Here is a 13,272-nt window from a genome sequence, read left to right on the forward strand (position 1 = left end):
CAAGAAATCACCAAGGTTATTAATTTACCAAGGGAACAAATAATTCCGATTCATGCTAAGCACAGCTCAAGTTGTGTGCGCTGCTGCTTTTAAGATTACCTATTGCTTTCAGTTCAAAGCTTTTATTCTTTAACAGCCTGAGAAGGGATAAGGTTCAAAGTTTGGATCAAAAAGTTGTGTTTGGAACAGAGCCTGTGGGTGTATTAGGAAACGTGGTGGAAAGTTCAGCCCTCTTGTTTGGCTGGAAAATGAGATAGAAGACTGCCCCCACACTACAGGACCAGAGAATAATGTGGCTAGGTTCTTGTTAGCATTGTTTCTTTGTGTTTATAGTTAGATGAGCCAGGATTAATGTGAGTGTTTTAAATGTGCTTCCTAGCAGGAACCCAGCCTGATGAAGGTGAGCTGTGATGAAGGAAGTGAGGAGTGGTTGGCCGGTGGCTGCAAAGGAAGGGACTGGTTAAGAGTGAAGGGAAGGGTTAGTCAAAGGTGAACACAAGATGAATTGTTTCATCCTGAATTGCCGAATGTTTATTCCTCTCAATAAACCCTGTCTGAGCTGCTGAGTTCCTCCAGCATTTTGTACATGATGCCTGGTCAAAGGTGAGATGGTGATGCGGAGGGGTGGGGGGAGGGTGGTGTTGCGTGCAAAGAGGTGAAAGGCTCGCAAGAATAATCTCAGGAACAAAAGGTTTAATATATGAAGTGCCTTTGTTTCCAGGCCTGTGCCCAATGGGGTTCAGGAGCAGGAAGTGGGATCTCATTAAAACCTAGCAGATATTGAAATGCCTAAAGAGTGGATATGGACAGGATGTTCCCTTTCGTAGGAGAGCCCAGGATCTGCGGGCACAGCCTCAGAAGAAAGCGACATCCCTTTAAAACTGAGACGAAGAGCAATTTCAGCCGGACGGTGGTGAATCTGTGAAATTTGTTTCCACAGAGAGCTGTGTAGCCAAGTCAGTGGTTATATTTAGGACAGAAATTAATAGGTTCTTGATTGGTAAGGGGGTTAAAAGTTGCAAAGAGAATGCGGGAGAGTGAGGTTGGGGGGAAAGAAGTCATTATTGAAGGGGCAGAACAGACTCCATGGCCATATTGGGCTAATTCTGCTCCTATGTTTTATGGTCAATTAGATCACAGCTGATCCTTGCCAACTATCCACATCCTGGTTAGATATGAAACTCCTATAAATCTCTAATTTTGAATTCTCCATTGAGCCTGGTTCTAAACTATGGCCTTGCATAGAAATGGTTCCTCACTTCACTTCTGGAAGTCAGATGGTGCCGGAAATACCCAACAGGGCAGGCAGCATCTGCGGACAGTTGACCAGTCGTGTCTGAGCCATTTCCTCAGGATTTTAAGGTGATTGAAGGAAAGTAAAGCAGTGTTAGAAGTAGATTTTGTTTTACCCTGAGAGTGGTGTGTGTGCGTGGAACACTCTGCTAATGAAGGTGATGAGGCAGATACATTAGGGATATTTAAGAGACCTTGATAGACACGTGATAATTGAAAAATGGAGGTTTATAGGTAAGGTTAGCTTAGCTTTTATTTGTCACATATACTTTGGAACACTGAAACGTACAGTGAAGTACGTTGTTTGCAATAACAACCACCATTGTCCAGGGATGTGCTGGGGGCAGCCCACAAGTATCGCCATTCTTCCGGCACCAAAGTAGAATGCCCGCAACTTACTAATGTTAACCCATACGTCGTTTTAATGTGGGAGGAAACCAGAGCACCCGGAGGAAACCCATGCAGTCTCAAAACGAACGTGCAAACTCCTTGCAGACAGCAGTGAGAATTGAACCCAAGCCGGTGATATTGTATGCCATTACATTAAACACTTCACCACTGTGCCTACTGTGGGCAAAGTGGGAGGGAAGATTTACACTGATATTAGAGTAGATTCTGAAGTCAGCACGATAGGATGGGCCAAAGGGCCTGTATTGTGATGTAATGTTCTATGTTCCAAATAGTAAATGATCGGATCTCCAGTATTTGTCGATCATCCTGAATTTCATGTACTTTTAGTCCCTCTCGCCTTCAGCAGAAACTACTCACAGCAGGAATTCTTCCTAATAATGAGGTTAAAAAGCTCAACTGTTACCCACCTGATCCTTTTAAGTTCCGGACTGCACAAACTACGATTGCACTACCTCTTCTTAAATGAGTCACTACCTCAGGAAGACGACACCCCTCATCAAGTGGTTAGAAAGACCTAGTTGCTGCCAGAAGCCTCCATAGTCTGTGTTGGTCATTGATGCAAACAATGCATTTCACTGCATGTTTCAATGTACATGTGACGATGTAAAGTTAATCTTGATCTTTAATCACCATCTGGGCCGTGCTACTTTCTCACTACAGCCGTCGGGCAGGAGGTACAGAAGCCTGAAGTCCCACACCATCAAGTTTAAGGACAGCTACTCCCCTTCAACCATGTGGTTGTAGAACCAACTGGCTCAACTCTAATCACCACTTTGATCACTTTGGACTTTTTTCTGCTCTATCTGAAGATCGTACGCTATCTATGTTTGATTTCTGTTTTTTTTTGTGTAACTGATGCTGTGTGCCTGTGAAGCCATTATGTTTCTGCTTTGAGCCTCTGTGTACATGTGCTTATGATAATCACCTTGACTTTACCTAAAATACATTTGCTGGAGGCTGTTCCCGTTCCTTGGAGAAGTGGATTCTCTACTTCCTTATGGAGGAGCACCATGGCATCATGGCGGTTAGCACGACAGCTCAGGGCATCAAAGTTTGGATGTTCAATTCCAGTGCCACCTGTGAGGAATTTGCACATTCTCCCTGTGATTGTGCGGGTTTCCTCCAGGTGCTCTGGCTTCCTCCCACAATCTAGAGATATACCCATTAGTAGGTTGACTGGTCATTGTAAATTGTCCTGTGATTGGGCTGTTGTTAAATTTATGGGTTGCTGGGTAGTGCGTCTCGTTGGGCTGGAAAGGTCTGTTCCACGTTCTTTCTCCAAGTGAATGAATAAGGATATTTTCGCTCCTTGGTTCCATGCTGGCTTGCAAAGCAATCCATTCTCCCTGTATCCTGCCTCCCGCACCTCCGTCAGCTCCACCCTCCCCACCCTCACAGACTTCACCACTTCACCTCCGCTCTTCGGGAAACTTGCAATGGCCCATTAACCCACCAACCTGCAGGGCTTTTTTTGGGATGTGGGGGGAAGCTGGAGCACCCAGAGGAGACCCATCCGGTCGGCGTGAGAAGACACAAGTTCCGCGCTGACGGCTCGGAAGGCTGGGGTGGAACGCGCGGCCCTGTGACTGTGAGGCCGGGCGCTCTACCAGATGTTCCACTGTCCCATTGCCCTGCTTTCTGAGCCTTCTCTGACAGGCGTCACCTTGTCGTGCTGGGGAAGCTTGAGATCCCAAGAGCAATGCCATCTGGAGCTCGGCTCCTGGTAGGATCACCCCAGGCAGTACGGTCGACTGGGAGGTTCCAGTCTAAGAGCAATCCAACCAAGACCAGAACTGTGGAGGCTGGTGGGAGATGATGCCCCCTCACAATGGCAGCGAAGGGTCCTCAACCATCTTGCCCTCTATGCCACCGGACCTCGACCACAATCTGTCAAGGACTTTGTGGTGGCTGCCCACGCATCAGCCTCCCTGTCCTAAACAAAATTACGGGCAAGACCCCTTGGGAGAAATTGTACTCGAATGGAGTGATCACCCTGTTATCATTACCGCTTTGTGAATAGACATATTGTAAAGTCAGAGATAGAGGAGAAGTCAATTGTAAATAGTATGCAAATGTGGGAACAGGAAATAACTGTTGATTGCTTAGTAACACATTTATTTTCTCAGTGCATGAATCAGAATCCCGCCCAACACAGTGAACCAGGCACTGCAATCTTAAAGCAAACACTTCTGGGAGCAAGAGGGGAAGACGTACTGGAGTGTGGAGAGATTCCACCGTGGTGGTCATGGCTTTCCCCGGGCTCCTGGCAGCTTCCCGATGGGAACTGCTGGTGCTGGCCGTGCTTGCTCTCTCTCGGACGGCTGCTTCTGTTCAAGACTGCGGCCAGAACATTGGGAACTCCAGCAGCATCCCGGAGGCGCAGTACATCCGTGGTTCCGAAGTCGAGGCAGGCGGGCTGTCGGTGCTCTACCGCATGGTGCACAACTTCCTCGATATCGTTCAGCCCAACCCCTTCCCAACAGGTGAGACGGCGAGCCGGCCGGGTTTTAAAGGGGAAGGCTGCAGAGCTGTGGGGTTAGTGGGGCAGGAAAGCAGGCCATTTGGCCCGCACTGAGTAGTCTTCCGGGACGTCGCTGTGCATGTTCGGTGTCCAGTAATTCAAGGGCTTGTCCAGACACTTATTATTAAATGCAGTCGGGGATTCTTCCTCCAACGCTCTCTCTGGAGTACATTTCAGGAACTCAACACTCCCTAGGTGGCAAAGGTCCTCTTCTAACTGCCCACCCTATGCCCTTTGATCCTGTGTCCCTCTGAGATACAAGAGCCTGCACTGCCCAATTATGGCTATGTGAACAAGCAAGCTACTGGCTGCATATCTTTAAGGTGTGGGAAGAAAGCGGAGCAGAGTAATCCCATGCAGTCATGGAGAGAAAACTTCTTATAGACAGCGGTTGGAACTCAATCCAGATCGGGGGTGCTATGAAGCATTGCGCTAATTACGGGGCCACAGTGCCGCCCCCAAGTCTGGGGAGTCGCTATTCCCCAATTTGGAGAATAGTTTCCTGCTGTCTACCCTGCCTAGCTTTCTCATTCTAAAACATGCTCCTCTCTGCCTCCTCAAAAAACAGACCGAACCTCTCCAGTCACTCCTCGTAACTCAAACACTTCATCCCAGGCAACGTCCTGGTGAAGACTGACAAAAAAAATGCTGCAGCAACACACACAAAATGCTGGAGGCACTTGGCAGGTCAGGCAGCAGCTGTGGAGGGGAATGATGTTTCAGGCCCTTCCCTATAACTCAGGTTCTAAGGCCTGGCAACATCTTTGCAAATGTTCTCTGCAGTCTTTCGATCTTGTAGGTATTCTCTTGTGAGATTGTGTTGGGAGGCAATTGGAGTTTGTTTGAGGGAAGTGTAAGGTAATGTGTTAGAGGAGGACAGTGGAGGCAACGCTATGCTCCTCACTCTATCGCTCCACCAAAGGATCAGTGGGTCTGTGGAGTGCGTCAGGTACCAATTGCACTGCAGTTTCGAGTCCATTTCACTTCAGCAGCACCGTCCAAGCCAGCTATTATCACCACGATGGATAGGGGCACAGAGCACACGATGGCACCACCACCTACAGATTCCCCTTCAAGTCACGCACCATCCTGACCAGGAGTATAATTCATATTTCCTTCCATGTGTAAAGGGGGGGCCATTCAGCCCATTAATTCTACACTGGCTCAGAGCAATTCAACCTCACTCCTCCATAAGACATGGGAGCAGAGTTAGACCACTCAGTCCATTGAGTCTGCTCAACCATTCTATTGTGGCTGATTTATTATCCCTCTCAATCCTATTCTCTTGCCTCCTCACTGTGACCTTTGACACTCTAATTAATCAAGACCCTATTAACCTCTACCTTAAATATACCCAATGACTTGGCCTCCGTAATATCTGTGGCAATGAATTTCACATATTCACCACATTCTGGCTAAAGAAATTCATCCTCACCTCAGTTCTGAATGGATGTCCCTCTATTCTGAGTCTGTGTCCTCAGGTCCTAGACTCCCCCCACGATAGGAAATACCCTCTCCACATCCACTCTATCTAGGCCTTTCAATATTCGATAGGTTTCAATGAGATCACCCATGCACCCCGCTTATTCTTCTAACCTCCTGAGTGTAGAGTCCCAGTGCCATCAAATACTCCTCATAACTTAACCCTTTCATTCCTGGAATCATTCTTGTGAACCTCCTCTGGATCTTCTCCAAAACCCGCAAATCTTTTCTTAGACAAGTGGCTTAAAGTACTGCTCTCAATATTCCAAGGGTGGTCTGACCAATGCCTTATAAAGTCTCAGCACTACCTCCATGTTTTAGCATTCTAGTCCTCTTGAAATGAATGCTAACATTGAATGTGCCTTCCTTACTACTGATTCAACCTGCAAGTTAATCTTTAAGGAGTCCTGAAAGTCCTTTTGCATCTGTTTTTTAATATTCTCCCTGTTTTGAAAACAGTCTACACCTTTACTCCTTCTACCAAAGTGCATGACCATACACCTCCTTAAACGGTATTCCATCTGCTGCTGCTTTGCTCAATCTCCAAGTCTTTCTGCAGACACCCTGCTTTCTCAACACTATCTGCCACTGCACCTATCTTTGTACCGTCTGCAAACTCGGCCACAAAGCCATCAATTTCTTCATCCAAATTATTGACGTATGGCGTGAAAAGAAGCAGCCCCAATACTGACCCCTGCGGCAGAGAACTAGTCACTGGTAGCCGACCAGAATACAGTATGCCCCCTCTATTCCTATTCTTTGCCTCCTGCCAGCCACCCAATTTTCTGTTTGTGCTAGTTTCTTTCCTGTAATATCATGGGCTCTTTTCTTGTTAAGCAGCCTCGTGTGTAGCACCCTTGTCAAAGGCCTTCTGAAAATCCAAATAAACAACATCCACTGACTCTCCTTTGTCTATCCTGCCTATTATTTCCTCAAAGAATTCCAACAGACTTGTCAGGCAAGATTTTCCCCTTAAGGAAACCTTGCTGACTTTACCTATCCAAGTTCCCTGAAACCTCAACTTTAATAATAGACACCCAAATCTTTCCAGCCACCGAACTTAGGTTAACTGGCCTGTAATTTCCATTCTTCTGCCTCCCTCTCTTAAAGAGTGGAGTGACATTTACAATTTTCCAATCCTCCAGAACCATTCCAGAATCCAGTGACTCTTGAAAGATTATTACTAATGTCTCCACAATCTCTTCAGCCACCTCCTTCAGAACCCTGAGGTGTAGTCCACATGACTTGTCGACCTTCAGACCTTTCAATTTCTCAAGCACCTTCTCCTTAGTAATGGCAACGACACTCACTTCTGCCCCGGGCGCTCTCAAATTTCTGGCATTCTGCTGGTGCTTTCCACAGTGGAGAGCGATGAAAAACATTTATTACATCTTCCATTTCCTTGTCACCCAGTGCTCCTTCTCCAGTGTCACTTTCCAGTAGTCTGAAATCGACTCTCATCTCACTTTTACTCTTTATATATCTTGGGGGGCGGGGGGAGAGAAAAATCCTCTTTTGTATTATTGGCTAGCTTACCTTATTTAATCTTTTCTCTCTTTATGGGTTTTTTAGTTATTATCTCACTGTAACCTATTAATAAGACCACAATACACAGGAGCAGAATTAGGCTATTCAGTCTTTCAAGTCTGTTCCACTGTTCGGAATTGCTGCTATTGTTTCAACCCCATTCTCACAACTACTACCTGTAACCCTCTTTCGAATCGATACAGCACGGATACAGGCCATTCAGCCCAACGAGTCTATGCTGACTACATTGCTCATTCCAATTTCCTGCACTTGGCCCAAATCCCTCCAGGCACTTCCCCCTGTGTACCTATCTGAGTGCTTCTGAAATTGTACGATTGTACCCTCCTCAACCACTTCCCCTGACAGCTCATTCCACATACTCCTCCCCCTCTGTGGGGAGAAAGTTGCCCCTCACGTCCCTCGTAAATCTTTCCCCTCTCACCCTAAACCTATGCCCTTTGCTTTGTACTCCCCTAACCCTGGGGGAAAAGATTGTTACCCAAATCTCATCAGTGTAAACACCTCCATAAGATCGCTCCTCATTCTCCTCTGTTCAAAGGATTAAATATCTAGCATGGCCAACTTCTCCCTGTAACTCAGGCCCTACTCTCCGGTAACATCGTTGTAAATCTTTTGTCCATTCTTTCCAGTTTAATCGCACCTACCCTACAAGAAAGTGACTTAAACTGTACACGTTACTTGAGTGCAGCCTCACCAACGCCTTCTGTCCTGGTTCCTATAGTCAATGCCCTGGCTGACAACGGGCAGCGTGCTAAATGCCTTTTCACCACTCTGTCCACCTGTAACATCTGTGGATTTCGAGCGTTGTATAAACCATTGGATAAGGCTGCACGTGGAAGGTCGTGCATAAATTAAGAGCCCATAATATGGGAAGAGGTGTATTAGAATGAATTGATAACCTGTTACAAAGAATTGAAATGATATCAGAATTGGGTTCAATATCACTGGCCTATGTTGTGAAATTTGTTAGCTTTTTGCGCAGAAGCACGTTGCTATTCTTACAGTAATAATAGAGTAAAACCTGTGCATTACAGTAAATACGCATAATAGTTAAATTAGACAAGTAGTGCAAAAAAAGTATATTTTTTAAAAAAGTAGCAGGGTAGTGTTCATGGGTTCAGTGTCCATCCAGAGATCAGATGGTAGAGGGGAAGAAGCTGTTCCTGGATCGTTGATTGTGTGCCTTCAGGCTGCTGTACCTGCTTCCTGACGGTAGCAATGAGAAGAGGGCAGGTCCTGGGTGATGGGCATCCTTCAAGATGGACGCCGCCTTTTTGAGGCATCGCTCCTTGAGGATGTCCTGGATACTACGGTGCCCATGACAGAGCTGACTAAGTTTACAACTCTCTGCAGCTTACTTCGATCCTGTGGCAGTAGCCCCTCTCTCATACCAGTCAGCGATGCAGCCAGTTAAAATGCTCTCCACTGTACATCTGTAGAAATTTGCGGGTGCTTTGGGTGACGTACCAAATCTCCTCAAACTCCTAATGAAAAATCGCTGCTGTCTTGCCTTCTTGCACCGAAGGGACGGGACGAGCAGAGTGCCATAGGGATGACAACTTGTCCCGCTGGTGTTTACAATTTGCATTGGCCTGCTTTCGATGTACGGTACAGGTGACAAACAAAACTGACACAATGGAGTGCTTCTTCGTTCCCCTTGACCCCGGTACAGTATCACGGCGGGAACTGGTACTTCTCACTCAGCACCAGCTGGAGAAGAAACAGACGGCGTTTCGTTGTTCGCTTCATTATTTGCGACTCAGGGGGTGGGGAGGAACTGTGCTGGAATGCTAGGCATGGCAAGGTTAAATTCTCTGTAATTAGTGAACTGTGCTACCCACTTATTCGTTCATGCTACATGTCGGGCTGGCTTTGTGTTTGCCTACTTCAGCTTCTGTAACGAGGTGGTTCCCTATAGTCCATTGTTAAATGAATCCGTTTACCTGATACCCTTTCCAACAGAGAACACTAGCATTCTGAAGCAGAACGAGTTCCCTGAACAATGACATTAATTACAGCCGGTTCAAGTTGCACTGCTTTACAGTGACAATTGCTGGTTAATTGCCCGTTTGTCCAAAACACACCCAATCTGTTTTGTCATGGTTTCCAGTTCAACGCTCTTCCGTCTCTCCACATTCACCCTCTTCAAAGAAGATTAGGTCCATAAGGCACATCAGCAAAATTAGGCCATTTGGCCCTTCCATTCTTCTCTGCCATTGCATCATGGCTGATTTATTATCCCTCTCAACCCCATTCTCCTGTCTTCTGCCTCTTAACCTTTGACACACTTACTAATCAATCACCTATCCCTCCCTTACTCCTATGGTCCACTCCCCTCTCCTTTCAGATTCCTTCCTCTCCAGTCCTTTTGCATTTCCCACATCACCCACCACCTTCTAGCTGCCCTCCCTCCCTTTCCCCCTACCTTTTTATTCCGGCATCTTCCCTCTTCCTTGTCCAAGAACCTGTCAACCACTTGAAATAACTTGGCCTCCACAGCCATCTGTAGCAATGAATTTCAAAGGTTCACCGCCCTCTGGCTAACGAAGTTCCTCCTCACTTCTGTTCTGTAAGAACATCCTTGCACCCTGAGTCTGTGTCCTCCAATCCTAGACTTCTTCGCAATAGGAAGCTTCCTCTCAGTTTCCAATATCCGGACCTTTCAGTATTCGATAGGTTTCAGTGAGATCCTGCACCCTTCCACCAGACCCATTCTTCTAAACTCCAGCAAGTACAGGTCCAGCTCCTCATATGTTAACCCTTTCATTCCTGGGATCATTCTCGTGAATCTCCTCTGCACTCTCTCCAGTGCCAGCACATCCTTCCTTAGATAAGGGGCCCAAAACTGCTCACAGCACCAAGTCCTGTCTGACCAAAGCTTTACAGAGCCTCAGCGTTACATTCTTGCTTTTGTATTCCAGTCCAGCTGAACTGAGTGCGAACATTGCATTTGCCTCCCTTTAAGTTGGAATGCAAGTCTGGTTGAGTTTATTGTCATGTGCAAAGTACAGTGAGATACAGGTAGAATTGAAAACCTGCGGCAACACCATGAGCACCACACAGATCATGATCTATAGCAGAGAGTGAAGAAGGAAAGTCTGTACAAACCGCGCAGTTAGTGTAACAAAGGTCCACGGCAGGACAAGAGTTGCTGCTTGGTGTCAGTGTTGTACAGGTCAGTTCAAGAACCTGTTGGTTGTAGGAAAGCTGCGGTTCCTGAACCTGGTGGTGTGCCTCTTCAGGCTCCGGGCCTTTATTCTGGCATCTTCACGCTTCCATTTCAGTCCTGAAGAAAGGTCTCGACCTGAAGAATTGACTGTTTACTCTTTTCCATAGATGCTGCCTGAGCTGCTGAGTTCCTCCAGCATTTTGTGTGTGGAGCTCTGGATTTCCAGCATCTTCAGAACTTTTCATGTTTACTCTGTACGTCCTGCCTGATGGCGGTGGTGAGAGCGGAGCGTAGCCTGGATGGTGGGGATCCTTGAGGATAGATGTTGGCTTGATGAGACAGTGCCTCCTGTAGTGATGGGGAGGGCTGTGCCCGTGATGGGCTGGGCAGTTCCCGCTGATGGTACCCCCGCAGCTTTTCCTGTTCTGTGCCCATTATCTCTCAGTCACCAGCCTGGTTTTGTACTGACGATTAGTCAACTTGCATTGAACTAATGTTCAGATTGACTCAACCTGCTTTATTCATCTTCATCTATTTTCACCCAGAAGAGACACTGGTGAGTCCTACTTTGGAGGATTGTGTACAGTTTTGGACGGCTACCTGCAGGGAAGATGTAAATAAGATTGAAAGAGTACAGAGAAAATTTACAAGGCTGTTGCTGGGTCTGGAGGACTTGAGTTATAAGGAAATATTGTGGTAGGTTAGGACTTTTTCCTTGGAACGTAGAAGATTGAAAGGAGATTTGATAGAGGTAGACAAAATTGAGGGGTATAGATAGGGTAAATGCAAGCAGACTTTTTCCACTGAAGTTGGGTGCGACTACAACCAGAGGTCATGGGTTAAGGATGAAAGGTGAAAAGTTTAAGGGGAGTATGAGGGGGAACTTCTGCACTCTCTCAACCCTTTGAGTGAAGAATGAGGTGCCAGCACAAGTGGTCATGTGAGCTTGATTTCAATGTTTAAGAGAAGTTTGGATAGGTGCATGATGGTAAGGACACGGAGAGCTATGGTCCTGGCACAGGTGGATGGGACTAGGAAGCTTAAATGATTCAACACAACTAGAAGGGCTGAAGGGCCTGTTTCTGTGCTGTACTTTTCTTTGACTCTATGACCTTAAGAATATTGTAGAACATAGAATACTACAGCACAGTGCCAGTCCTTTCGTCCACTGACCTTTTTAATCTACTCCAGGATCAATCTAACTCATCCTTCACACATAGCCCTCCATTTTTCTTTTAAGAGTCATAAGTGTATCTGCCTCCACCACTACCTCTGGCATGTACATACCACCCTTTGTGTTTTTTTAAAAAAAAAACTACTTCTGACACCCCCCTTGTACTTTCCTCCAATCACCTTAAAAGTATGTCCCTCTGCCCCAGGAAAAAGGTGCTAGCTGTCCGCTCTACCTGTGCCTCTTATCATCTCGACTCTCTTCTCATCCTCCTTCGCTCCAAACAAAAACGCCTTGGCTCGTTCAACCTATACTCATAAGACACGTGCTCTTATCCAGACAGTATCCTGGTAAACTTCTTCTGGAAGTCTCTAGAGCTTCCACATCCTTCCTATAATGAGACGAAAAGAACTGAACAAATATTCCAAGTGTGGTCTAACCAGAGATTTATAGAGCTATAACTTGGCTCTTGAAGTCGAACCCCAGACTAATAAAGGGCAACACACCATATGTCTTAACCACCAGATCAACTTGCACGGCAACTTTGAGGGAACAATGGGCTTGGACCACAAAATCCCTCTGTTCCTCCACACTGCTAAGAAATTCTACATTACACATAAATCAGAATGGGTTTATTACTGTATTACCCCTGACACCAGGGAAGGTGAGACCTGTACAGAAGGGACAATTTGCACCTGAACTGGAGGGGGACTATATATCCTAGCGGGAAGCTTTATTAATGCTGCAAGGTGGGGTTTAAACTAGAGTTGCAGGGGGATGGGAACCAGAGTGCCGGAACAATTAGTGGAGATGTCGAGGAGGCAGATGTTGGTAAGATCTCAGACAAAGTTAGGAATCAAAACTTTGAGCATGGTGCAACAAAATCAAGAAGGGTGAATACAGGACTGAAGGTGCTGTATCTGAATATGTACAGTGTACGGAATAAGGTAGATGAACTTGCAGCACAGTTGCAGATTAGCAGGTATGATGTTGCAGGCATCACGGAATTATGGCTGAAAGGTTATAGCAGGGAGCATGATGTCCAGGGATACACATTGTATTGAAAGGAAGGCAGAGGGTGTGGTGTTGTTCTGTTTATTAAGGATGAGGTCTCAGGGTTCTTCGAGGCACACGGTAAAATGGGCTGCAGTCAGCATGATTTCCTCAAGGGAAATTTTTGCCTCACAAATCTGTAGGAACTCTTTGAAGAAGTAACTAGCAGGATAGACAAAAGAGAATCGGTTCATGTTGTGTCCACCAATGGAATACAGGCATATGGTCATGCATTTTGGTAGAAGAACTGAAAGGGGAGACTATTTCTAAATGGAGAGAAAATATTTAAAAAACTGAGCTGCAAAGGGACTTTAGAGTTCTCCTGCAGGATTCCCTAAAGCTTAATTTGCGAGTTGAGTCTGCAGTGAGGAAGGCAACTGAAATGTTTGTATTTATTCCAAGAAGACTAGAATATAAAAGCAAGGCTGTAATGTTGAAATTTTACAAAGCATGGTGAGGCCTCACTTGCAGTATTGTGAGCAGGTTTGGACCCCTTATCTTAGAGAGGATGTGCTGAAACTGGAGAGTGTTCAAAGGAGGTTCACAAAAATTATTCCTGGATTGAATGGCTCGTCATATGAAGAGTGTCTGATGGCTCTGGATCTGTATTCACTGGAATTCAGA

General features: G+C 46.1%; 1 protein-coding gene across 1 annotated transcript in view; it reads left to right on the forward strand.

Annotated features, from left to right (window-relative positions):
- The first annotated feature begins 483 nt into the window (after positions 1 to 483).
- Positions 484 to 13,272, forward strand: part of LOC134358810 (prominin-1-A-like) — a 108,015-nt gene continuing 95,226 nt past the window's right edge. Inside the window, exons 1-2 of the mRNA XM_063071317.1 lie at positions 484 to 603; positions 3,831 to 4,187. Coding sequence (XP_062927387.1) covers positions 3,950 to 4,187 — 238 coding nt within the window. The 5' untranslated portion in view covers positions 484 to 603; positions 3,831 to 3,949. The remainder of the gene's footprint in view (positions 604 to 3,830; positions 4,188 to 13,272) is intronic.

The sequence above is a fragment of the Mobula hypostoma genome, chromosome 19 (genome assembly GCF_963921235.1).
Source record: "Mobula hypostoma chromosome 19, sMobHyp1.1, whole genome shotgun sequence".
NCBI lineage: Eukaryota > Metazoa > Chordata > Chondrichthyes > Myliobatiformes > Myliobatidae > Mobula > Mobula hypostoma.